The sequence below is a fragment of the Hypanus sabinus genome, chromosome 7 (assembly GCF_030144855.1).
Source record: "Hypanus sabinus isolate sHypSab1 chromosome 7, sHypSab1.hap1, whole genome shotgun sequence".
NCBI classification, from domain to species: domain Eukaryota; kingdom Metazoa; phylum Chordata; class Chondrichthyes; order Myliobatiformes; family Dasyatidae; genus Hypanus; species Hypanus sabinus.
In genome coordinates this window covers 15,816,274-15,839,588 of record NC_082712.1, presented here as the reverse complement: position 1 = coordinate 15,839,588, position 23,315 = coordinate 15,816,274, and the positions used below count along the sequence as shown (strand labels likewise).

The 23,315-nt window shown below is 47.1% G+C and overlaps 1 protein-coding gene across 3 annotated transcripts in view; it reads left to right on the top strand.

Moving 5' to 3' along the window:
- c6 (complement component 6) overlaps positions 1-23,315 on the top strand; it is a 119,823-nt gene that overhangs the window by 78,887 nt on the left and 17,621 nt on the right. For all 3 annotated transcript variants that reach the window (XM_059974261.1, XM_059974262.1, XM_059974263.1), the window contains exons 8-14: positions 1,442-1,682; positions 3,621-3,743; positions 5,230-5,396; positions 6,303-6,528; positions 14,696-14,867; positions 16,700-16,823; positions 22,061-22,193. In XM_059974261.1, coding sequence (XP_059830244.1) covers positions 1,442-1,682; positions 3,621-3,743; positions 5,230-5,396; positions 6,303-6,528; positions 14,696-14,867; positions 16,700-16,823; positions 22,061-22,193 — 1,186 coding nt within the window. The remainder of the gene's footprint in view (positions 1-1,441; positions 1,683-3,620; positions 3,744-5,229; positions 5,397-6,302; positions 6,529-14,695; positions 14,868-16,699; positions 16,824-22,060; positions 22,194-23,315) is intronic.

Genomic DNA, 23,315 nt, shown 5'->3' with positions numbered 1-23,315 from the left:
GCAAGTTAATACATATGTGTATATACAGTATGCATACATAAAAATACTTGTGTGTATGTACATGTGTAATTGCATATGTACTGTATATATAGTGTATCACCATCATTACAACCATCAAATGGCTTTCATAATTAAATTAATGAACTGACCGATGTAGGAAGGAATGAATGAACAAGTCCAAACGCGTAAGAAACTCGTATGAGGTCGCGCCAATGCTGCTTTTTGCAGTAGCTTTCGGTTCTTGGTGTTGTGAAGGTGTGTACGTTGCGTCATCTCTTTTAAACGGTGTATCTGTCTTTGTATGCTGTAGAAACGAATCGGCATTGTTTTATTTATTTATTATTATTATTTTAATATCACTTAATGTTCTTTTTTTTTACAATTTCTTAGTAATCTCTTCCTCAGAATTTTAACAGTCCTTTGGTTCTTTTATTTTTCTCTTTCATGAATGCCATGTTCTTTGGAAGCTTGTTTAAACCAAGTTAATGGTCTTTTAGGCTTCCTCCAGGTGAATAGGAGTTCACTTTTTGAATAATAAGAATTATATATCACCACAAGGGGCATCAGGATTTTAGAGGTGATTAGGTGGGGCATGGCCAAAAAAAGGTTGGGAACCACTGGTGTAGAAGGAGTTTCACTCTGTGTCTGACTCCGGGAGTGTGTGATGGGACAGTGTAGAGGGAGTTTCTGTCTGTGTCTGACTCCGGGAGTGTGTGATGGGACAGTGTAGAGGGAGCTTCACTCTGTGTCTGACCCTGGGTGTGTGTGATGGGACAGTGTAGAGGGAGTTTCACTCTGTGTCTGACCCCGGGAGTGTGTGATGGGACGGTGTGGAGGGAGCTTCACTCTGTGTCTGACCCTGGGAGTGTGTGATGGGACAGTGTAGAGGGAGCTTCACTCTGTGTCTGACCCTGGGAGTGTGTGATGGACAATGGAGAGGAAGCTTCACTCTGCGTCTGACCCTGGGAGTGTGTGATGGGACAGTGTAGAGGGAGTTTCACTCTGTGTCTGACCCCGGGAGTGTGTGATGGGATGGTGTGGAAGGAGCTTCACTCTGTGTCTGACCCCGGGAGTGTGTGATGGGACAGTGTAGAGGGAGTTTCATTCTGTGTCTGACCCCGGGAGTGAGTGATGGGACAGTGTAGAGGGAGCTTCACTCTGCGTCTGACCCTGGGAATGTGTGATGGGATGGTGTGGAAGGAGCTTCACTCTGTGTTTGACCCCGGGAGTGTGTGATGGGACAGTGTAGAGGGAGCTTCACTCTGTGTCTGACCCTGGGAGTGTGTGATGGGACGGTGTGGACGGAGTTATCATCTCTCCAGGTATGCAGAGAGTGTGATATCAGTCTGGTGGGGTTGGAGGCGATTACCAATGTAACTCGCGATTACCGATGCAACTCACGATTACTGATGTAACTCGTGCCTGTCTTGATGCTGCTCAGGACTCTGCCTTCGTACGAATTCATAAAAAAATTGGCGTGTCGGAGTTCACGATGAAGGAGACGAACCTCCATGCATCTGAACCCTTTCTGAAAGCCATGAGCAGCTTGCCAGTGGAGTACAGCTACGCTCTCTACAGCCGAATCTTCCAGGACTTCGGAACGCACTACTTCCACTCCGGGACTGTGGGCGGCATCTATGACCTCCTATACCAGTACGACAGGAATACTATCAAGAGCTCAGGTAGGCTGGCTAACATCGCTCCTGTGGCTTTTGTCCTGGAGAGAGTCAGGATGTGGTTGGGTGGAGGAATGCAAGAATCCGGGGTTCAGGGAGGTTTGCAGATCAGGAGGTTAGGGAGAGGGAAGGAAACTGGAAATCTGGGAGTTTCAGAGTTGTGCATGAAGGAGAATGGGTGGGGAAGTAGGGTTTGCAGAGGTTTGGAGAACAGCGGGAGGGAATGAGGTTGGGAAATTGGGGTTCAGGGAGGTTTAGAGATGAGAGGATAAGGAGAAGTGTGGGGAATTGAGATTCAGGGAGGTTTGGAGATGAGAGGGTAAGGAGAAGTGTGGGGAATTGGGGTTCAGGGAGGTTTGGAGATGAGAGGGTAAGGAGAAGTGTGGGGAATTGGGGTTCAGGGAGGTTTAGAGATGAGAGGGTAAGGAGAAGTGTGGGGAATTGGGGTTCAGGGAGGTTTAGAGATGAGAGGGTAAGGAGAAGTGTGGGGAATTGGGGTTCAGGGAGGTTTAGAGATGAGAGGATAAGGAGAAGTGTGGGGAATTGAGATTCAGGGAGGTTTGGAGATGAGAGGGTAAGGAGAAGTGTGGGGAATTGGGGTTCAGGGAGGTTTAGAGATGAGAGGATAAGGAGAAGTGTGGGGAATTGAGATTCAGGGAGGTTTGGAGATGAGAGGGTAAGGAGAAGTGTGGGGAATTGGGGTTCAGGGAGGTTTAGAGATGAGAGGGTAAGGAGAAGTGTGGGGAATTGGGGTTCAGGGAGGTTTAGAGATGAGAGGATAAGGAGAAGTGTGGGGAATTGGGGTTCAGGGAGGTTTGGAGATGAGAGGGTAAGGAGAAGATGGGAAATTGGGCTTCAGGGAGAGTTGGAGATGACGTGGTGGGATGTTGGAGATCTGGGACAGTTGTCGATGAGATGTTGAAATGGGGAACATTTGGATCTGGAAACGTTAAATCAGTGAATGTGGTGTAGGACGAGAAACGTGTGTGTTAGGGTGTGGCATTTAGTGGGAGAGGGCAATTGGAGTGTGTGCAGGATTGAGGGAGGCTTGTGAGTGAGTGGGAAGGAGGTTTTCCAATCAGGCAATGGGGTATAGCTGTGTATATGATGTCCAGGGAGGGAGTGCACCTCTGGTGAAGGGGCTTGTTGTGTCCATTCTGGGACAGCTCACTCACCTTTGGTTCCCACCAGGCGCTCAGTTCCCACTTGTTTACAAGTAGCTGTTTACATTCAGCAGTGGCCACACCCCGGAACACAGCTTCGACAGGCGGGCTAAGCCAGCTGAGGGTAGCCGGCGGCCTCATACCCCAGTGAGGTAGGGACGTGCTTATCCTATCATGCAGTCAGCTCTGGAGGGCTGGGCAGGGAGATCCAACGGCCAGGAAGGTGGTTCTGCAACGCTCCACAGAGAGAGAAGGGCAGGACAAGGCACAGAAGATGTCATGGATACCCACTGCAAGGAAGGAAGCCCCCAGTTTGTGGAGACCACTCATACCTCTGCACCCAGGCTTGTGAGGTGGAGAAAGACTCACCCACACAGGTGTCCTGTCATTGTTGGACATGGCGGACATCTCTCAGTTTAGGGTGGGGATGGGCTGTGATGCAGAGAGTGGGGTAGGGTCAGAGGTGGGTTTTTGTAGGTTTTGCTGGAGCAGGATGGGTTTGGAGGACAAGGGTAGGAGGTGGGTAGTGTGGTTGTGGAGAATGGAGTGAGGGAGGGTTGGGAATGGAGTGTGAGAAAAGAGAGGGTGAGGAGGCATTGAGATGGGGCTCGGGTATCGGAGAGAGGTGATACCAACAGTGGAAGGTGCAGAGAAAGGGACTGAGGAGGGAGGGAGGGAAGGCACGGATAGGGAAGAGTAGGGAATTACTCTCTCTCTCTCTCTGCCTGCCCCCATCATCCTGACAACACGTCCCTACTACATGTGGATTCTCTCCGCACAGGCCTCACGCAGTCCGAGCTGCGGGAATGTCTGACCATTGAAACTGTGACACGTGTTTTCGGCATCAAGTTCAAAAAGAAGTCCAGAAGGTGTACTGACAACAGGATGACCATAGAGACCAAAGGTGAGTAGTAAAGGCCACACCAGCAGTGGGCAAGGCTTCACGACTGGGCCTTGTGATGGAGGCTTCCCCATTCTGAGGTGGCCGATGAGGGCGGTGTGGGGAATAGACTCGCCTCCCATATTCAGGAAATGCCTGCGGGGCGGGGCGGGATGCGCTGGTTTCCTCCGTGTGCTCCAACTTCCTCCCACATTCCAAAGACGTATGGATTCGGGTGAGTACGACGTGGGCATGCTTTGTGGTGACACCTGTGGACTGCCCCCCCCCCCCCCCCCACCCATCCCTCCACAATCTTTGCTGAACTGGTCGATGAATTTCAGTCTATCTGTCGACGGTACATGTGACAAGTAAAGCTAAAAGCTAATCTTTTATCATTTTGCTGTTCCCAACACATGCAATTGATGGTTTTAGTGGCCCCCTCCCTCAATACCCCCTCTCAGTTTATGGCCCCGGGTTCCCAGAGGCCGTGGGGATGTTGTGATTGTACAAGGAGTTTTGGAAACACCCCTGACTGCTTGGCAGCTGCTTTGTATGACAAGAGTTCTGGAGCAGAGTTTGACAGGGAACAGACACTGGCCAACGTTTCAAGAATTAATCTATAGTTTACAAAAACAACACTGAAACCCCTAGGGAAGTGTTCTGGATGAGGCCATAGGAGGGAGTTCAAGACTGGATTGGTCTCAGGATTGGAGCGTTTCTGAATTCAGCAGAGAGGCACTGAGAAACTGATAAGTATGTTGGATAACATGAGGATGTTAGCAAGAAAAGTAACTGTTTCTACAGATACGTAAACTGGAAAATTTAAACTAAAAGCTGATGTGAGCCCTACAGACTGAAATTGAAGAAATTATACCATGGCGGAGAACTTGAAATTCAAAATCTTCATATTCAAGTCACAAAGTCTGGGGCATTTATTATCTTCTGGAGGGATAGAATCATAGACGGGCACTGGCACAGAAACAGGCCCTTTGGCCCATCTAGTCCACGCTGTCTAGACCCATCAACACAACCCCTAGACCATAGCCCTCCATACCCCTTCCCTCCATGTGCTTATCCAAACTCCTTTTAAGTAATGAAATCGACCCAGTATCCGCCACTTGTGCTGACAGCTCATTCCACACTCTCACCACCCTCTGAGTGAAGAGGCTGTGCATCAGATTCTCCTCAAACATTTTACCTTTCTCCCTTCGTTCTGGTTCTAGTCTCACCCACCCTCAGTGGAAAAAGACTGCTTACATTAACCCTATCTACACTCCTCAAAATCTTGTATACCTCTATCAAATCTCCCCTCATTCTCCTATGCTCTGGGGAATAAAGTCCTTCCCTGCTCAGCCTTTCCCTATAACTCAAGTCCTGGCAGCATCCTCGTAGATTTTCTCTGCACTCTTTCAATCTTATTGACATCTTTCCTGTAGGCAGGTGAGCACTGTGCCATTCCTGATGCCCACTGCTGTGTTCCTCACCCCCGTCATCATCTCACCACTGGCAGGTTCGATCCTGGAAGTTGCGGAGAAGTCAGTGTCGATGGTACAGGGGGGCCGGGCGGAGTATGCAGCTGCCCTCGCCTGGCAGAAGGGGAAAACGTTCCCCTCAAACAAGACGTACGATGACTGGGAGAAATCCGTCCGGGAAAACCCCACTGTGGTGGACTTCAAGGTAAGACCATAACGCTGCAGTCTACTCCCTGTCATGCCCCCGATTCCCCAGGACTCCACACCCCAGCCCCAAATATTATCCACAACGTTCATCGCCAACCATTCCTGCCCTCCTTTCTCTGTTTCCCAGTCTCTGACTTAATGTGTCACTGACACCTCCTCTCTCCCAATTCCTTTCCCTCTCTGGTGTCCTGACCTCAGTGACATCCTTTCTCTCTATTTCCCTAATCTCTCTATCCCAATGTCCCTGTCTCTCTCTCCTCTCTCTCTCTCTCCCCCTCTGTCCCAATGTCTGTCTGACTCTCTCCCTCTCTGTTCCATTCTCTCTCTTTCTGTCCCAGTGTCTCTGTCTCTCTCCTCTCTCTCTCTCCCCCTCTGTCCCAATGTCTGTCTGACTCTCTCCCTCTCTGTTCCATTCTCTCTCTTTCTGTCCCAATGTCTGTCCGTCTCTCTCTCTCTCTCTCTGTTCCAATCTCTCTCTTCCTTTTCCAATGCCTCCCTCTTATACTCTCTCTTTCTTAATTCTCTCTCAATTCTCTCTTTCTCTCGCTCTTCCTCCCTCAATTCTTTGACTCTTTCTCATTTTCTCCATCTATTCTTCAATTCTGTTGTGCCCTCTGCTCCTAGACTTTCCCACCTCAGTGGGCACTCTGTCTCGGCCTTTCAATATTTGATAGATTTTAATGAGATCCAACTGCCCACCCCTCCATAATTCTTCAAGACCCCAGTGAGTACAGGCCCAGAGCTACCAAGTGTTCCTCATACAGTAACCTTTTCATTTTTGGGATCATCCTTGTAAACCTCACCTCAGTGAGCCACCCTCTCGCTTTCCCGCTCTTTGCCTCTGTGTCCTGGTCCTAGTTTCTTCTGGCTGACCTGGGATTTTAGGGATGCCTTCCATCTGCAGCTGCGGCCGATCCTGGGGCTGGTGAAGGGGATTCCCTGTGCGGTGACCAAGCGCCGGAATCTGGAGCGAGCCGTGTTGGAGTACATGGAGGAGTTCGACCCCTGTCGGTGCCGTCCGTGCCCCAACAACGGCAAGGTTGTAATGGTGGACAACAGCTGTATGTGCATTTGTAAGGCAGGGACGTACGGGGACAGCTGTGAATATCGCTTACCGGACTTCACCTCAGGTAAACTCGCACCGGAGCCCAGAGCCACAGCATCAGACCATAACACTGTAGGAGAAGGTGAGGCCATTCAGCCCATCCCATCATGGCTGACCAACAATCTCCAACAAATTTAGAACTGACTTAAGATCTAGCAGCATGTTTAACATCTACAGATTATTTAATGTCATTTCCAGTACACAAGTATAAAAGAGAACAAAATAATTGCTGCTCTAGAACCGATGAAGCAAAAAAAACCCAGAATAAAATAAAGATCACAATAATTAAAAAAACACAATAAACTTAAATACACCAAATAGCTGATATACACAGATTGATTATGTGTCCATAAAGTGATGCTAGGCACAGGAGTGTCTGTATATAAGATGACTGACAGGAAATGATAAAGTAGTGGTGGTTGGGGGTGTGGAAGGTTGGTTAGTGGGTGGAGGTGTTGATCAGCCTCACTACTGGGGGAAAGTAACTGTCTTTGAGTCTGGTGGTCCTGTGGATGTTACATAACCTCCTCCCTGATGGGAGTGGGACAAACAGTCCATGAGCCAGGTGGATGGGATCTTTCATGATGTTACTGGCCATTAAAATGTTTCTCCTAAAATGATTGTCCTTACGTCCATGTTGAATGTGTTTTGCTGCTTGTGCTTTGTATTGTCCCTCAGCAGTAGTGGTGTGTGTTTATCGCTTTGTGTGTTCAGAGAGACGGTTGCAATGAACAGAAACAACATAAATTTACAGTGAAGGTTAATAAGAAACAGCAAAACTTTCAGACATACGACCTGTTGGCCCATTCCATCATGGCTGATTTATTATCCCTCTCAGCCCCATTCTCCTGCCTTCTCTCATAACCTTTGACACCCTGACTGATCAAGAACCTATCAACCTCCGCTTTAAACATACCCAATGACTTGGCCGCCACAGCCATCTGAGCAACGAATTCCACAGATTCACCGCCCCCTGGAAAAAGACATTCCTCCTCATCTCTGTTCTAAATGGACATCCCTCTATCCTAAAGCTGTGCCCTGGTCTCCCCAATTGCAGGAAACATCCTATCTACATCCACTCTATCTAGGCCTTTCAATATTCGATAGGTTTCAATGAGATTCCCCTTCATTCTTCTGAATTCTGGTGAATACAGACCCTCTCCAATGCCAGCATATCTTTTCTAAGATCAGGAGTTCAAAACTGCTCAAAATACTCCAAGTGCAGTCTGACCAGCACCTCATACAGCCTCAGCATAACACTAGTCATGTTGAAATGAATGCTAACATTGCATTTGCCTTCCTCACCACTGACTCAACCCCTAAATGAACCATTAGGAAATCCTGCACAAGGACTCCCAAGTCCCTTTGCACTTTTGATTTCTAAATTTTCTCCCCATTTATAAAATAGTTTAGGCCTTTATTCCTTCTACCTAAGTGCATGACCGTACATTTCCCAACACTGAACCAATAGCGTAGCCTCATGTCAGATAATTGTTTGGGTCTCTCGACAGTGAGAAGGCATTGGGGCTGGCGGGATGGGGCTGATGGGACTTTACTGCTGTGAGCCGCATGGTCCCAGTGGGCCTCAATGCCACAAATCATAAACACGAGAATAGTATGTCACTTTGCCACAGGCAGCTGTGGAGGGCAGGTCTTTATCTAGATTTAAGGCAGAGGTTGATAGATTCTTGATTGGTCATGGCATGAAGGGATACTGGAAGAAGGCTGGAGATTGGGAGCCAAGAGGAAAATTGGATCAGTCATGATGAAATGGTGGAGCAGACTCAATGGGCCAAATGGCTGAATTCTGCTCCAATATCTTATGGCCTTTTGCTCTTAATATGCAGATGTTGGAAATCCAGAGCCAGACTCACAAATGCTGGAGGAACTCAGCAGGTCAGGCAGCATCTCTGGAAATGAATAAGTGAGAAGCTGGGAGGTGATAGGTGGAAAAAGGCAAAGGGTTGGAGAGGAAGGAATCTGAGCAGACAGGAGAGGAGAGTGGACCATGGGAGAAAGCAAAGTAGGAGGGGCACCAGAGGGAATTGAAGAGTGAATGAGGTGGGAGAAAAAAGCTAGAGAAATTGATGTTCATGCCGTCAGGTTGGACACTACCGAGGTAGAATATGAGGTGTTGCCCCTCCACCCTGAAGGTTGCCTCATCTTGGCAATAGAGGAGGCCATGTCGGAGTGGGAATGGGGATGGGAATTGAAATGGTTGGTCACTGGGAAACCCTGCAGATGGAGTGGAGGTTCACAACAAAGTGGTTTGCCAATCCTCAGTGCTGTATTGAAGATAGGGCAGTCACAGAAAGATGCAGAGATCAGTGGTTGATCAGAGGTTTGTGAACCATTAGAAGCCAATTAAAAGTAACCAAAGAGGGAGAAACAAAAAAAAACATAATTAAGGTAAAGAAAACAGTAATCGCTTTAAAACATATTAAATATAAATACATCGGGTAGCTTACACACACAGATTGATTGTATGTCCACAAAGAGACACGAGGCCCAGGAGTGTCTGCACAGAAGGTGACTGACAGGAAGTGATAGAGTTGTGGTGGTTGGGGTTGTGGGGTGGGGAGGGTTTGACCACAGGGCGAAGGAGTCTTCCTGTCCCCTTTAGTGAAGTTCCCGTGCCAAGCAGTGACCAGCTTGTTGGGAATTAGTACTGGGAGCGGATGAAATGCAGAGCCATTGCACAAACATTTTGTTTCCATTTTCACACCTGAGACGCTTAAAGTGTTAAAAGTGAACAGAGAATGCAAGTGCAAGTTTGAAGTAACAGGTGAAATCCAAGCAGTCCATCAGACCCTAACAAGAATGGCTGCAATTCCATAATCTGCCAACATTCCCTGGATCCTTCGGAGGACCCAGAGCATTTTAACATCTTGGGAAATATTGGCCAGCTATTAAAACATCTATCAACGGGGAAATGCTGGCATTAGTTACTGAAAAAGAAATAACATTGCAAAAATTAAAGTAACATTCAGCAGGATTAGTGCAGTTATAGAGAAATGGAAGTGTTCTTTATTAACACACTTTATGCTGAGGCCTTATAATGCATTGGTCAGATCACACTTGGACTATTGTCAGCAGTTTTCAAAGGTTCATTTATCAAAGTATACATCTCTGAAATTAAAAACAGAAAACCTACAGCACAATACAGGCCCTTCGGCCCACAATGCTGTGCTGAACATGTACCCACTTTAGAAATTACTAGGCTTCCCCATAGCCCTCTATTTTTCTAAGCTACGTGTACCTATCTAAAAGTCTTTTAAAAGACCCTGTCGTATCTGCCTCCACCACTGTTTCCGGCAGCCCATTCCACGCACTCACCACTCTGCATAAAAAACTTACCCCTGACATCTCCTCTGTACCTACTTCCAAGCACCTTAAACCTGTGTCCTCTTGTGCCAACCATTTCAGCCCTGGGAAAAAGCCTCTGACTATCCACACGATCAATGCCTCTCATCATCTTATACACCTCTATCAGGTCTCCAGGTCGTCATGAAAGCAGGAAAGGAAAGAAAGGGAGCACGATCATCAACCGTCTCCCCTAAATCCCACCTCCCCACTAAAAAAAACAGGATAGGCACACCAAGTCCCTCCTCCCACACAACATCTGAGAAAAATGGATCAGGCATGTCGTTCCCCAAATCCCCCTTCCCCGCACAAAAAATAGATCGGATGAAAAAACACAGAATATAAAAACTGGAAGACTGAAAATATGTCAAAGTCCACATCCAAAGCGCAGAAATCACCTGAGCAACACTCTCTGGGCAGCAGCAGGCTCTCCCCTCCCCAGTGCAGAGCAACCGATCAAAAGGCAAGCAGCCGGCATTCACCCTCTGCACTCTCTTCAATGCTTCAATCTCCCTCGTTGCTTAAAACTGCAAATAATGGAAGCCATGATCGGTGAAATGGAGCCAAATATCAGCTCAGGTCCATTCTGCAGCTTTCTCACCACGAGATTCTCTCACACTGCCTCTGCCTCCCAGAAACCTCTCAAGGACTGCAGAGCGCTGAAGCCCCCAACCGGTCTCCAAACAGCAAAACATGGGCTCCGACTGTTCCAGAATCACATTCAAGATGAGCAACAAATTTAAGACATAAAAGAAAGGTGGTGAAAAAGTGGTTTCATGACCTATCCAAAAGATGTTAACAAAAAGAGCATTGTATGCATGAGGCATCTTGACCAGCCTCCTGTCTAAGAATGTATTGGAATTGGACAGCGTCCAAAGGAGATTCACGAGAATAATCCCAGGAATGAAAGGGTTAACATGTGAAGTGTATTTGATGGCTCTGGGTCTGTACTCACTGGCATTTAGAAGAATGGTGTGTGGAAGGGAGGATCTCATTGAAACCTATTGAATATTGAAAAGCCTAGATGGAGTGGATGTGGAGAGTGGGTGGGTCTAGGACCAGAGGGCACAGCCTCCAAGTTTAAGGATGTCCCTTTAGAACAGAGGTTAGGAGGAATTTCTTTAGCCAGAAAGTGGTGAATCTGTGAAATTCATTGACCATAAGACATAGGAGTAGAATTAGGCCATTCGGCCCATTGAGTCTGCTCTGCCTTTCCATCATGGCTGATCCTTTTTATCCCCTTCCTTAACCCCACTCCCTGACCTTCGTCCTGTAACCTTTGATGCTGCGGTCAGTCACACATTGCCACAGATAGCTGTGGATGGGGGTTGAGAGGGTCTTGATTAGTCAGGTTGTCAAAGGTTACAGGGAGAAGGCAGGAGAATGAGTTTCAGAAGGGTAATAAATCAGCCATGATGGAATGGTGGAGCAGACTCAATGGGCCGAATGGCCTAATTTCCTCCTATAACACGGACTATATATCACACGGTGTAGGTAAAGGAATAACAACCAATGACAGCGCTTGGACAAAGGACTCATGTGAACAAGGTGAGAACTCACAGCTTTGGGTGTGAATCCTGCAGTCAGTGGTGATCAGCTAACAAATGGAATTAGGGTGAGAAGCGCATTGTGGATTGTAATCACTAACTATCAGAGATGGCCCTCAGCGGTGAGTCTGAATCAGAATCAGGTTCAAGATCACCGGCATACTGTACGTTATGAACAAATAGTGAGGTAATGTTCATGGGTTCATTGTCCATTCAGAAATCTGATGGCAGAGGGGAAGAAGCTGTTCCTGAAACACTGAGTGTGTGTCTTCAAGCTCCTGTACTCCTCCCTGATGGTAGCAATGAGAAGAGGGCATGTCCTGGGTGATGGGGGTCCTGAATGATGGATGCCACCTTTTCAAGGCATTGCATTTTGAAAGTGTTTAATGCCAGGGAGGCTAGTACCCATGATGGAATTGGCAGAGCTTTACAAAAGGGAAGTCATGTTTGACAAATTTGTTGGAGTTCTTTGAGGACATAACATATAGGGTAGATAAAGGGGAACCAGTGGATGTGGTGTATTTGGACTTCCAAAAGGCATTTGACAAGGTGCCACACCAAAGATTATTACTTAAAGTAAAAAATCATGGGATTGGGGATAATATTCTGGCATGGGTGGAGGATTGGCTTTCTAACAGAAAACAGAGTTGGGATAAATGGTTTATTCTCAGACTGGCAGTTGGTGACTAGTGGTGTTCCGCAGGGGTTGGTATTGGGACCCCAACTCTTTACAATCTACATTAATGATTTGGAGAAAGGGTCTAAGTGCAACGTATCGAAGTTTGCTGATGACACAAAGATGGGAGGGAGTGTAATGAGTGCGAAGGACATTGAAACCCTGCAGGGGGACATAGATAGGCTGAGCGATTGGGCAGACATTTGGCAGATGAAATATAATACTGACAAGTGTGAGGTCTTGCACTTTGGCAGGAAAAATAATAGAGCAAGTTATTATCTAAATGGAGAGAAACTGGAAAGTGCTTCTGTGCAAAGGGATCTGGGGTCCTGGTGCAGGAAACACAAAAAGTTAGTATGCAAGTGCAGCAGGTGGTCAAGAAGACCAATGGAATGCTGGCTTTTATTGCTAGGGGGATGGAGTATAAGAACAGGGAGGTCTTACTGCAGTTGTACCGGGTATTGGTGAGACCACACCTGGAGTACTGCGTGCAGTTCTGGTGTCCATATTTAAGAAAGGACATACTGGCTCTCGAGGCAGTGCAGAGAAGGTTCACTAGGTTAATTCTGGGGATGGGTGGGTTGATGTATGATGAGAGGTTGAGTAGATTGGGACTCTACTCATTGGAGTTCCAAAGAATGAGAGGCAACCTTATTGAAACATATAAGATTGTGAAGGGGCTTGATCGGGTGGATGCGGGGAGAATGTTCCCAATGATGGGTGAAACTAGGACTAGGGGGCATAATCTTAAAATAAGGGGATGCCGTTCCAGGACTGAGATGAGGAGAAATTTCTTCACTCAGAGGGTAGTGGGGCTGTGGAATCTACTGCCCCAGAGAGCTGTGGAAGCTACTACACTCAATATATTCAAAACGGAGATAGACATTTTCCTGGATAAAAATGGCATTAGGGGATATGGTGAGCGAGCAGGTAAGTGGACGTGAGGCTAGGTTTAGATCAGCCATGTGATCTCCTGGGCCAGTTTTCGATAGCCTGGATGGGTCGGAGAGGAATTTTCCAGATTTTTTCTCCACAATTGGCAAATCGTTTTTTTTTTCCCCGGGTGATCACATGGGTTTGGGCAGGATGAATAATAAAATAAAATGGGCGGCATGGTGCCCTGTTGGTTGGCACTGTTGCCTTGTGGGATTCGGTGATAACTAGAGTTAAGATTGGATCAGCCATGATCTTGTTGAATGGCGGAGCAGGCTTGAGGGGCCGATTGGCCTACTCCTGCTCCTATCTCTTATATTCTTATTTTCAACTCGGTTTCAGCAAAGCAGACTTAGTCCTCCCCAACATCCAAATTCCTGAACTCTGTCATGCTGCCAGTGTCTATAATTATTCCTGAATGTTGTCACCAGCCAACATCCACAATCATTCCTGAAGGCCATCACGCCACCAATGTCTACAATCATTCCTGAGCTCCATCACCCCGCCAATTCCCATAATCATTCCTTAAGTCCATCACCCCACCAACATTCACAGTCAGTCCCGAACTCCGTTACCCCGCCAATGTCCACAAACATCCCTGAACAGCATCCCTCTGCCAACATCTACAATCATTCCTGAACTCTGTCACCAGGCCAATGTCCACGATTGTTCTGTCGCCCTGCCAATGTCTAGAAACATTCCTGAACTCCATCACCCTATCAACGTCCATGCTCAATTCTGAAATCTGTCTCACTGCTGTCTTCCAAACTCCCACAGAGTCCTGCTGACTCCAACAGACTCGCATGGATTTCCCCAGATTGCCACACACTCCAACAGACTCCTAGAAATCCAGGACCTAGGATCTTCAGGAACCGGTGCCCTGACTGACACTCCGTACACTGGTGGGGAGATTATGTACGGTTTACTGAAGCGGCCTGCAGCCGGAGCAGAAGGAGGGAGTAGAGAGGTTTTAGCTCACCGGAGAACAGAGTTGCTCTGCTCCGCAGGATGGTGATGACCTTTTTGATGGACCATGGGGGAAGGCCAATGAGCAAGTTCAAAGATATGTCAGGCAGCCTGAGCTTGTAAAGGTTGTCCATGGACTCTGCAGACTATCCTTTCAAGCTTCAGTGGCCAACTTTATTTCATTTTTATTGACAACCCACATTGCAACTTCTGTGATCAACGCCTCAGCTGCCAGTGTAGTATTGAGATTGAGAAAGGACAGAGATAGTGGACTATATGAAACTGTTCCCCAGGCTTTGGCCACCATTGAAGTCTGGCCATGATGACAGAGATGATGCACATCAAAGCAATGATCCCACTTTCACTTCATGGATCTCAACATTTGGATACAGTTAATGATTCCATGCACCATTGGGTCTTCAATTACCTGGTGAATGCCATGTCTGTTCTGCCTGCTGCTGTCTCCCTGACGAACTGACGAACTGATACAGATCCCCACAGACTCGGACCAGACTCCCACAGAGTCTTGCAGTTGCATATGGACTCATACAGACTCCCACAGAAGACTAACTTCACCCAGAGACACCACAGAAATTCATTAGCCTTTGTTCAAAAACTCAGTTAGTGTTTGTGTTTTCAGTGCAGCAATGGACAGTGTTTTCCCTGCACACTGTATCTGACGGTATGTGCGCGTGTGTTCCCCGCAGACGTGCAAGACGGGTCCTGGAGCTGCTGGTCGTCGTGGAGCTCATGCGATGCTTCTCACCGAAGGAGGAGGAGCCGCCGGTGTGACAACCCGGCTCCACGACATGGTGGGAAGAGATGCGCGGGTCAGGCCAGCCAGCAGGAGCCATGCGCCATCGCCCTCTTCGCTGATGGGTAGGCTTGCCTCACCAATTGCCCTGGCCCCAGGTGGAAATGTCCCTGAACAGCCCAGCTCAAATCAGAATGTGTCCACGCCAGCTTACTGGCAATTGAGTTCAGTCCCTTCACACTCTATCTCTCCCCGAGGGTCTCCTAAAGATCTGCCGAGCCACAGGCATCCACAGCTGGGCTTCCCAGACCATCCAACAGAGCCCTTCATCCTGCCTCTGGTTCAGGAACTCTCAGCTCTGATTGGTTGTGGGGGAGGGCGATTTAGATTGGCCACTGTGAGGAGAGCTTTGGATTGGCTGTTGGGAAGAGATGCTTGGACTGGTCGTTGGGAGGAAGGGTTTGGATTGGCCGTTGGGAGGAGAGTTTTGGATTGGTTGTTGGGAAGAGATGTTTGGACTGGTCGTTGGGAGGAGGGGTTTGGATTGGCCATTGGGAGGAGGCTACCATTTATATTCTCAATAGCCACTTCATTAGGTACACTTGTACACCTTGTTAATGCAAATATCTGATCAGCCAATCATGTGGCAGCAACTCAATGCATAAAAGCACGTAGACATGGTCAAGAGGATCAAATATTGTGCAGAGCAAACATCAGCATGGGGAAGAAATGTGATCTCAGTCAGTTTGACTGTGGAATGATTGTTGGTGCCAGATGGGGTGGTTTGAGTAATTCAGAAGCTTCTGATTTCCTGGGATTTTCACACAACAGTTTAGAGTTTAAAGAGAGTGATGTAAAACAAAACAAAAGGTGGCAGTTCTTGTTAGTGAGAGAGGTTGGAGGAGAATGGCAGGACTGGTTCAAACTGACAGAATCAGAATGAGACTCAGGTTCAACATCACTGGCACGTGTCATGAAGTTTGTTATTTTGTCGCAGCAGGACATTGGAAAACTTGAAAATAAAAACTATAAATTACAATGAGAACTATATACAAAAACAAAACTTAAATTGAATAAGTAGTGCAAAAAGAGAGGAAAAGTAGTGAGGTAGTGTTCATGGGTTCAGTGTCCATTCAGAAATCTGATGGTGGAGGGGAAGAAGCTGTTCCTGAAACATTCAGTGTATGTCTTCAGACTCCTGTACCTCCTCCCTGATGGTAGCAATGAGAAGAAGGCATGTCCTGGGTGATGAGGATCCTTAATGATGGATGCTGCCTTTTTGAGGCATTGCCTTTTTAAGGTCTCCTTGATGCTGGGAGGCCGGTGCCCATGATGGAGCTGACTGAGTTTACAACTTTCTGCAGCCTTTTCCAACCCTGTGCAGTGGCCCCTCCGTACCAGACAGTGATGTGACCAGTTAGAATGCTCTCCATGGTACTTCAGAAGAAATGTGCAAGTGTCTTTGATTGCATACTAATTCTTCTCAGACTCCTGATGAAATGTAGCTGCTATCATGCCACTTCATTAGGCAGAGGAGGTGGGCAATAAAGTGGCTGCTGAGGGTATAACACCGTTAACATGTTAATGCCAGTCTCTATTTACGTAGCACCATTAACGTGCTAACACTGCACGCGTGTTGGTCAGGAGTTAGCACAACAACACCTGAGCCTCCGAACAGGGGAGGCTGGGCATATCCCAGCCATGCTCTTGTGGTTGGTCTGGACTGATGGAATGATCCAAGGATCAGGAATGTGGGAGGCGGGGGACAGAAAATAAATCCGGGGAGGGGGAGACCAGGCAGGAGCAAGTGCTGGTGGATGAGTGAAGGGAATTGGGACTGGAGTGACCTCTGGTTCCTTGTGGGTAGAGAGGGAGAGGGGTTGTCAGGAGCGTGTCTCAAGAAATAATGGTTCCTGCTACACGTGGGCTTGGGCTGAGTGTCTCTACTCGTTCTCAGGAAAACCCTATGTATCGGTGATGACGAGGAACGGAGAGAGATGGTGGACCCAGAGCCAACAGAACCCAGTGATGGCACCATATACTGCCCCAAACCTGACCCTCCAGAGAACGGCTACCTTAGGGTAAGTGCTAACCCCTTACCCTCAAACGAAAGCAGTCAAAGCCATGAGTCAGTGGTAGGCAACTGGTGAACAAAAAACAGAGGCGTACAGCACAGAAACAGGCCCTTCGGCCCACAATGTTGTGCTAAACCAAATCAATTAGTAATCAAATGGCCAAGTAAACTGATCCCCTTTACCAACACGATGTCCATATCCTTCAACTTTCCTCACATTCGTGTGTCTATCTAAATGGTTCTTAAAAGTCCCTAATGTTTCTGCCACGACACCACCCCAGGCAACGCATACAGGCACCCACCACTCTGAGTGAAAGCAAAACCTGCTTCTCACATCTCCTTTGAAATTACCGATTCTCACCTTCAATGTGTGCCCTCTGCTGTTAGACATTTCAACCCTGGGCAACAGAATCTGTTTGCCTATGCCTCTCATGATCTGATAAACCTCAATCAGATCTCCCCTCAGCCTCCGCCACTCCAGAGAAAACAACTCCGTGTCCAGCCTCTCGTTACAGCACCGGCTCGCTAATCCAGGCAACATCCTGGCAACTCTCTCAAATTTATTGCATTTTTTTATTTTTCCTGTGAGAAAATGAATCTCAATTTGATTATGATAACATATCCATACTTAGATAATAAGTTTACTTTGATCTTTGAACTTATCCCAGAGAAGGTTTGGTAACCAGGTGGGACTGGGTACAATGGGTTGTTTTAGGCCTCTCTTTTACCGAGACAAGTTTGTGCTGATATTCAAGGTTCTATGTATCTAATTCCCCTGGTAAGATTTGAACTAATGTCTCCAGACTGTTGGTCTACAACATCATTTGCTAATCGGGTATTTTAACCCCTGTACACAGGCTGGGTGGGAACAGCCTGTACCCACCCTCTCAGCTTCCTGCTTCATGATAGGATGGTGGTGGAGACTTGGGCCATTTGTAGAACAGAGAACAACCCATGTGCACTCTCTCAGCTTCCTGCTTCATGATAGGACGGTGGGGAAGACGTTGGCCAATTGTAGAACAGAGGACAACCCGTCTGCACCCTCTCAGCTTCCTGCTTCATGATAGGACGGTGGGGAAGACGTTGGCCAATTGTAGAACAGAGAGGAGTACAGGGCAGGAAAGGGCTCTTTGGGCCACCATATTTGTGCTGAACATTATGAAGAATTAAACTAAATCATGCACATGGTCCCTATCCCTCTACATTCATGTGTCTCTCTAACAGCCTCAAGAATATTGTTGTTCTATCTGCCTCCAGTACCATCCAGGCAGTGCATTCCAGGAACCCACCACTCTGTGTACAAACCTCAGCCCACACATCTCCTTCGAAATTACCTGTACTAGAGAAGGGTCAGGAACGTCATGAAGGATCCCACCCACCCTGCTCATGGACTGTCCCAGTCCCATCAGGGAAGAGGCTATGTAGCATCTACACCAGGAGCACCAGACTCAAAGACAGTCACTTTCCCCAAGCAGTGAGGCTGATCGAGACCTCCACCCACTAACCCACCCAGACACGTCCTCAACCACCACTACCTTGTCATTTCCTGTCAGTCACCTTACGTACACACACTCCCGTGCCTAGTGTCACTTTATGGACATACAATCAATCTATGTACATAAGCTATCTGATGTATCTATATCAACTGTGTGTTATTATTATTGTTCTTTATCTTAAACTATCTTAAATCTTGAATCTTGAACCGTACCCCACCCCCACCTCTAGTATTAGACATTTCTACTCTGAGAGAAACATTCTGACCATCTACCTCTGACAATGTCTCATGGTTTCAGAGACTTCTATCAGCTCTGGAGCTAAGGAAATCCACCATATCCACTTTGACCCTCACCAGTCTTTACAGGAAGCATCCTATCCAGATGCACATCCTAGCTTGAATTGCCGAGATCATGAGAAAACCATAAGACATCGGAGAGGAATTGGGCCATTTGGCCCATCTCATCTGTTCTGCCATTCCATCATAGCTGATTTATTTTCTCTCTTGACCCCATCCTGCTGCCCTCTCTCCATAACCTTTGACACCCTGACCAATCAAGAACCTATCAATCTCCACTTTAAGTATACTCAATGACTTGGTCTCCACAGCCGTCTGTGGCCATACATTCTGCAGATTCACCACTCTCTGGCTAAATAAATAAATAAATAAATAATGGGCGCCCCTCTATTCTGAGGCAGTGCCCTCTGGCTCTAGACTTCCCCACTATTGAAAACATCTTTTCTAACTCCACTCTATCTAGGCTTTTCAATATTGGATAGGCTTCAAAGAGATTACCTCCTCATTCTTCTAAACTCCGGCGAGTACAAACCCAGAGCCATGCAATGCTTCTCATAAGGTACGCTAATCCCTTCGTAGCCAGCACCCGGTGAGATTGCTGAGAGATGTGGACACTGCATGGGCAATCTTTGCAGTGGCAGAGGCTGAGGGGAGATCTGATAGAGGTTTATAAGATTATGAGTGGCATAGAGAGAGCAGACAGACAGTGTCTCCCTCCAAGGATTGAAATGCCTAATACCAGAGTCATTTCACCAGTAGATCATAACATCATAAGATATGGGAGCAGAGTTAGGCCATTCAGCCCATCAATTCTGCTCCCCATTCCATCATGGCTGATCCCAGGTCCCACACAACCCCATACACCTGCCCTCTCACCATATCCTTTGATGCCCTGACCGATCAGGAAACTATCAACTTCCACCTTAAATATATCCACTGACTTGGCCTCCACCGCAGTCTGTGGCAGAGAATCACACAGATTCACTACTCTCTGGCTAAAAAACTTCCTCCTTACCTCTGTTCTAAAGGTCATTCCTCAATTTTGAGGCTGTGCCCTCTAGTTCTGTACACCCCTATCATAGGAAACATCCTCTCCACATCCATCCTATCCAGTCCCTTCAACATTCAGTGGGTTTCAATGAGATCCGCCCCCACCCCCCGCAGCATTCTTTTAAATTCCGGTGAGTACAGGCCCAAAGCTGGCAAACACTCCTCATACGTTAACCCCTTCATTCCCGGAATCATCCTCTGGACTCTCTCCAATGTCAACATATCCTTTCTGAGATATGGGGCTGAAAACTCTAGACAATACTCCACAAAGCTATCAATTCCATTATCTAAACCTTTGACAAACAATGTGAAAAGTAGGAGTCCCAATACTGAACCCCCGAGGAACACCACTAGTCACTGACAGCCAACTAGAAAAGGCTCCCTTTATTCCCACTCACTACTTCCTGCCTGTCAGCCATTCCTCTACCCATGTCAGTTTCTGTCCTGTAACCTCATAGGATTTTCAATAGGTACATTTAATGTCAGAGAAATGTACACAATATACATCCTGAAATTCTTTATCGTCACAAACATCCATGAAAACAGAGGAGTGCCCAAAGCATGAATGACCGTTAAACCCCCCCCCCAGCTCCCCCTCACATGCACAAACAGCAGCAAGGCAATGACCACCCCCCCAACATCCATCCCCACCAGCAAAAAGCATCGGCACCCTCCACTGAGCACTCGAATCTGCAGCAAAGCATCAATAAAGACAGAGATTTGCAGTACCCCAAAAATTACATGTTCACCCGATAATTTGACATAACACAGGCTCCTTCTCTCCCTAGTGAGGGAGAAAGAGGTGTCCCGTTTCACAGCGAAAGGGGAGACGTAACAAACAACTGGATGATTGCAATCTTAAAAGACTTTTGTGTCGCTTTTTTCCGAGCTCTGCTCCCGGAGATTTGGCACTAAAAAGGTGTAGCCACACAACAAACCCAGCAGCTAACCCGCTGCTCCTGATGTTCCGTCTTCTCCCACGATGCTTCGGTCAGGGACACCGGCCTAGAATCAGCCCGTGTCCAGAGCCATGAAAATCCAGAACCCTGAAGCACACTCACCTTCCAGATTGCGCCCTTGCCATATCAAAAAGCTGCCGGTTGTGAGGCCCTGACAATGGATCCCATTCCCGCAAAGAACCGAGGTCAGAGTGTAACTCCAGGTCAGGGTCTTCAAAAGAACCCTGAAAGGGAAAAAAAGAGGTATCAAAGATAGAAATAGAGCTGTTTCCAAAGATACAAGCAAATGCGTGGCTGTTCAGCACTATCTTGTCCTTGCCTTGCCTCCAGTTTATCTTGCTAAGCAGCCTCATGTGTGGCACCTAATCAAATGCCTTCTGTAAATCTAAGTAAATGACATCCACTACCTCTCCTTTGTCCACCCTAGTTGTTACTTCCTCGAAGAACTCTACCAGATTTGTCTGGCAAGATTTCCCTTGACAGAAACCTTGCTGATTTTGATTTATTTTATGATTAGTCTTCAAGTACCTTGTAACCTCATCCTTAATAATAGACTCCCAACACTTTCCCAACCACTGAGGTGAGGCTAACTGGCCTATAATTTCCTTTCTTTTTCCCTTCTTCCCTTAAAGAGTGGAATGGAATTTGCAGTCCTCTGGGACCATGCCAGAATTAAGTGATTCTTGAAGATCATGACTAATGCATCCATTATCTCTTCAGGAACCTCTCTCAGGACTGTGGGATGTAGTGCATCTGGTCCAGGTGACTTATCCACCTTAAGACCTTTGAGTTTGCCTTACAATTTTTTCTTTTTAATAGCAATAGCATTCACTCTTGCTCCCTGACACTCATGGACCTCTGGCACACTGCTGGTGTCTTCCACAGTTATGACTGATACCAACTACTTATTAAGTTCATCTGTCGTTTCTTTGTCCCCCCATTACTACCTCACCAGCATCATTTTCCAGTGGTCCGATCTCAACTCTCACCTCCCTTTTATTCTTTATATAACTGAAATAAACTTTCAGTTAAATACCTGTTTTGTATTATTGGCTAGTTTGCCCTTGTATTTCATCTTTTCCCTTCTTATAAGCTTTTTTAGTTGCCTTTTGTTGGATTTTGAAAGCTTCCCAATCATCCAACTTCCCACTCACTTTTGCTACCTAATATGCCCTTTCCTTGGCTTTTATGCAGTCCTCAACTTCCTTTGTCAGCCACAGTTGCCTACCCCTGCCATTTCAGACCTTCTTTCTCTGTGGGACATATCTATCCTGCGCCTTGTGAACTATTTGCAAATTTACCAGCCCACCCTTCCACTTCCTCATCAGTCATTTATAAAAGTCACAAAGAGCAGAGATTCAAAAACAGATCCCTGCCAGTACTGACCTTCAGGCACAATACAGTCCATCTCCCAGCACCCTTTGCCTTCTGTGTCTGTTACAGGTATCTAAGCCTCGCTACCAAGTGGCGGAGCTGGTGGAGGTGGTGTGTTTCACAGGATATGCTCCGACCGGCTATCAGTTCTACCGCTGTCTGCCCAATGGCTCCTGGCTCAAGGAGGAACTGGAGTGTCAGCGTAAGTGAACCGTGTTTTCTGTCGGAGGCATCCACGATCCATACACACTGCTCCACTGCCTCTCAACAGCAGTTTTAACATGATAGCACCACTTCCCCGAGCACTGTGGCTGGTGTACAGGGAATGACTGAGTGAATATGGAGGGGATGTTCCGAAGGAGGAGGAATCTAGGACCGGGGGCAGAGCCTCACAACGGAGCATACCTCCTTTAGAATGGAGGAGGAATTTCTTTAGCTGGAGGGTGGTGATTCTGTGGGATTAGTTGCCCGATGGCTCTGCAGGCCAGGTCACTCACAGTATGCTTAAAGTGGAGGTTGGTAGGTTCTCGATAGGTTACGGGGAGACGGCAGAGGAATGGGATTCAGAAGCCAGCCAAAGTGGAATGGTGGACCAGACTGAACAGGCCAAATGGCCTAATTCTGCAAGTCCTGTGGAAGGTACCAGCAACTGCAATTATATAACCATATAACAATTACAGCACGGAAACAGGCCATCTTGGCCCTTCTAGTCTGTGCCAAACGCTTACTGTCACCTAGTACCACCTACCTGCACTCAGCCCATAACCCTCCATTCCTTTCCTGTCCATATACCTATCCAATTTTTTTTTAAATGACAATATCGAACCTGCCTCTACCACTTCTACTGGAAGCTCGTTCCACACAGCTACCACTCTCTGAGTAATGAAGTTCCCCCTCGTGTTACCTCTAAACTTTTGCCCCCTAACTCTTAACTCATATCCTCTTGTTTGAATTTCCCGTACTCTCAATGGAAAAAGCCTATCCACGTCAACTCTATCTATTCCCTCATAATTTTAAATACCTCAATCAAGTCCCCCCTCAACCATCTACGCTCTAAAGAATAAGGACCTAACTTGTTCATCCTTTCTCTGTAACTTAGGTGCTGAAACCCAGGTAACATTCTAGAAAATCTCCTCTGTACTCTCTCTAATTTGTTGACATCTTTACTATAATTCGGTGACCAGAACTGTACACAATACTCCAAATCCGGCCTTACCAATACCTTGTACAATTTTAACATTACATCCCAACTCCTGTACTCAATGCTCTGATTTATAAAGCCACCATACCAAAAGCTTTCTTCAACACCCTATCCACATGACAT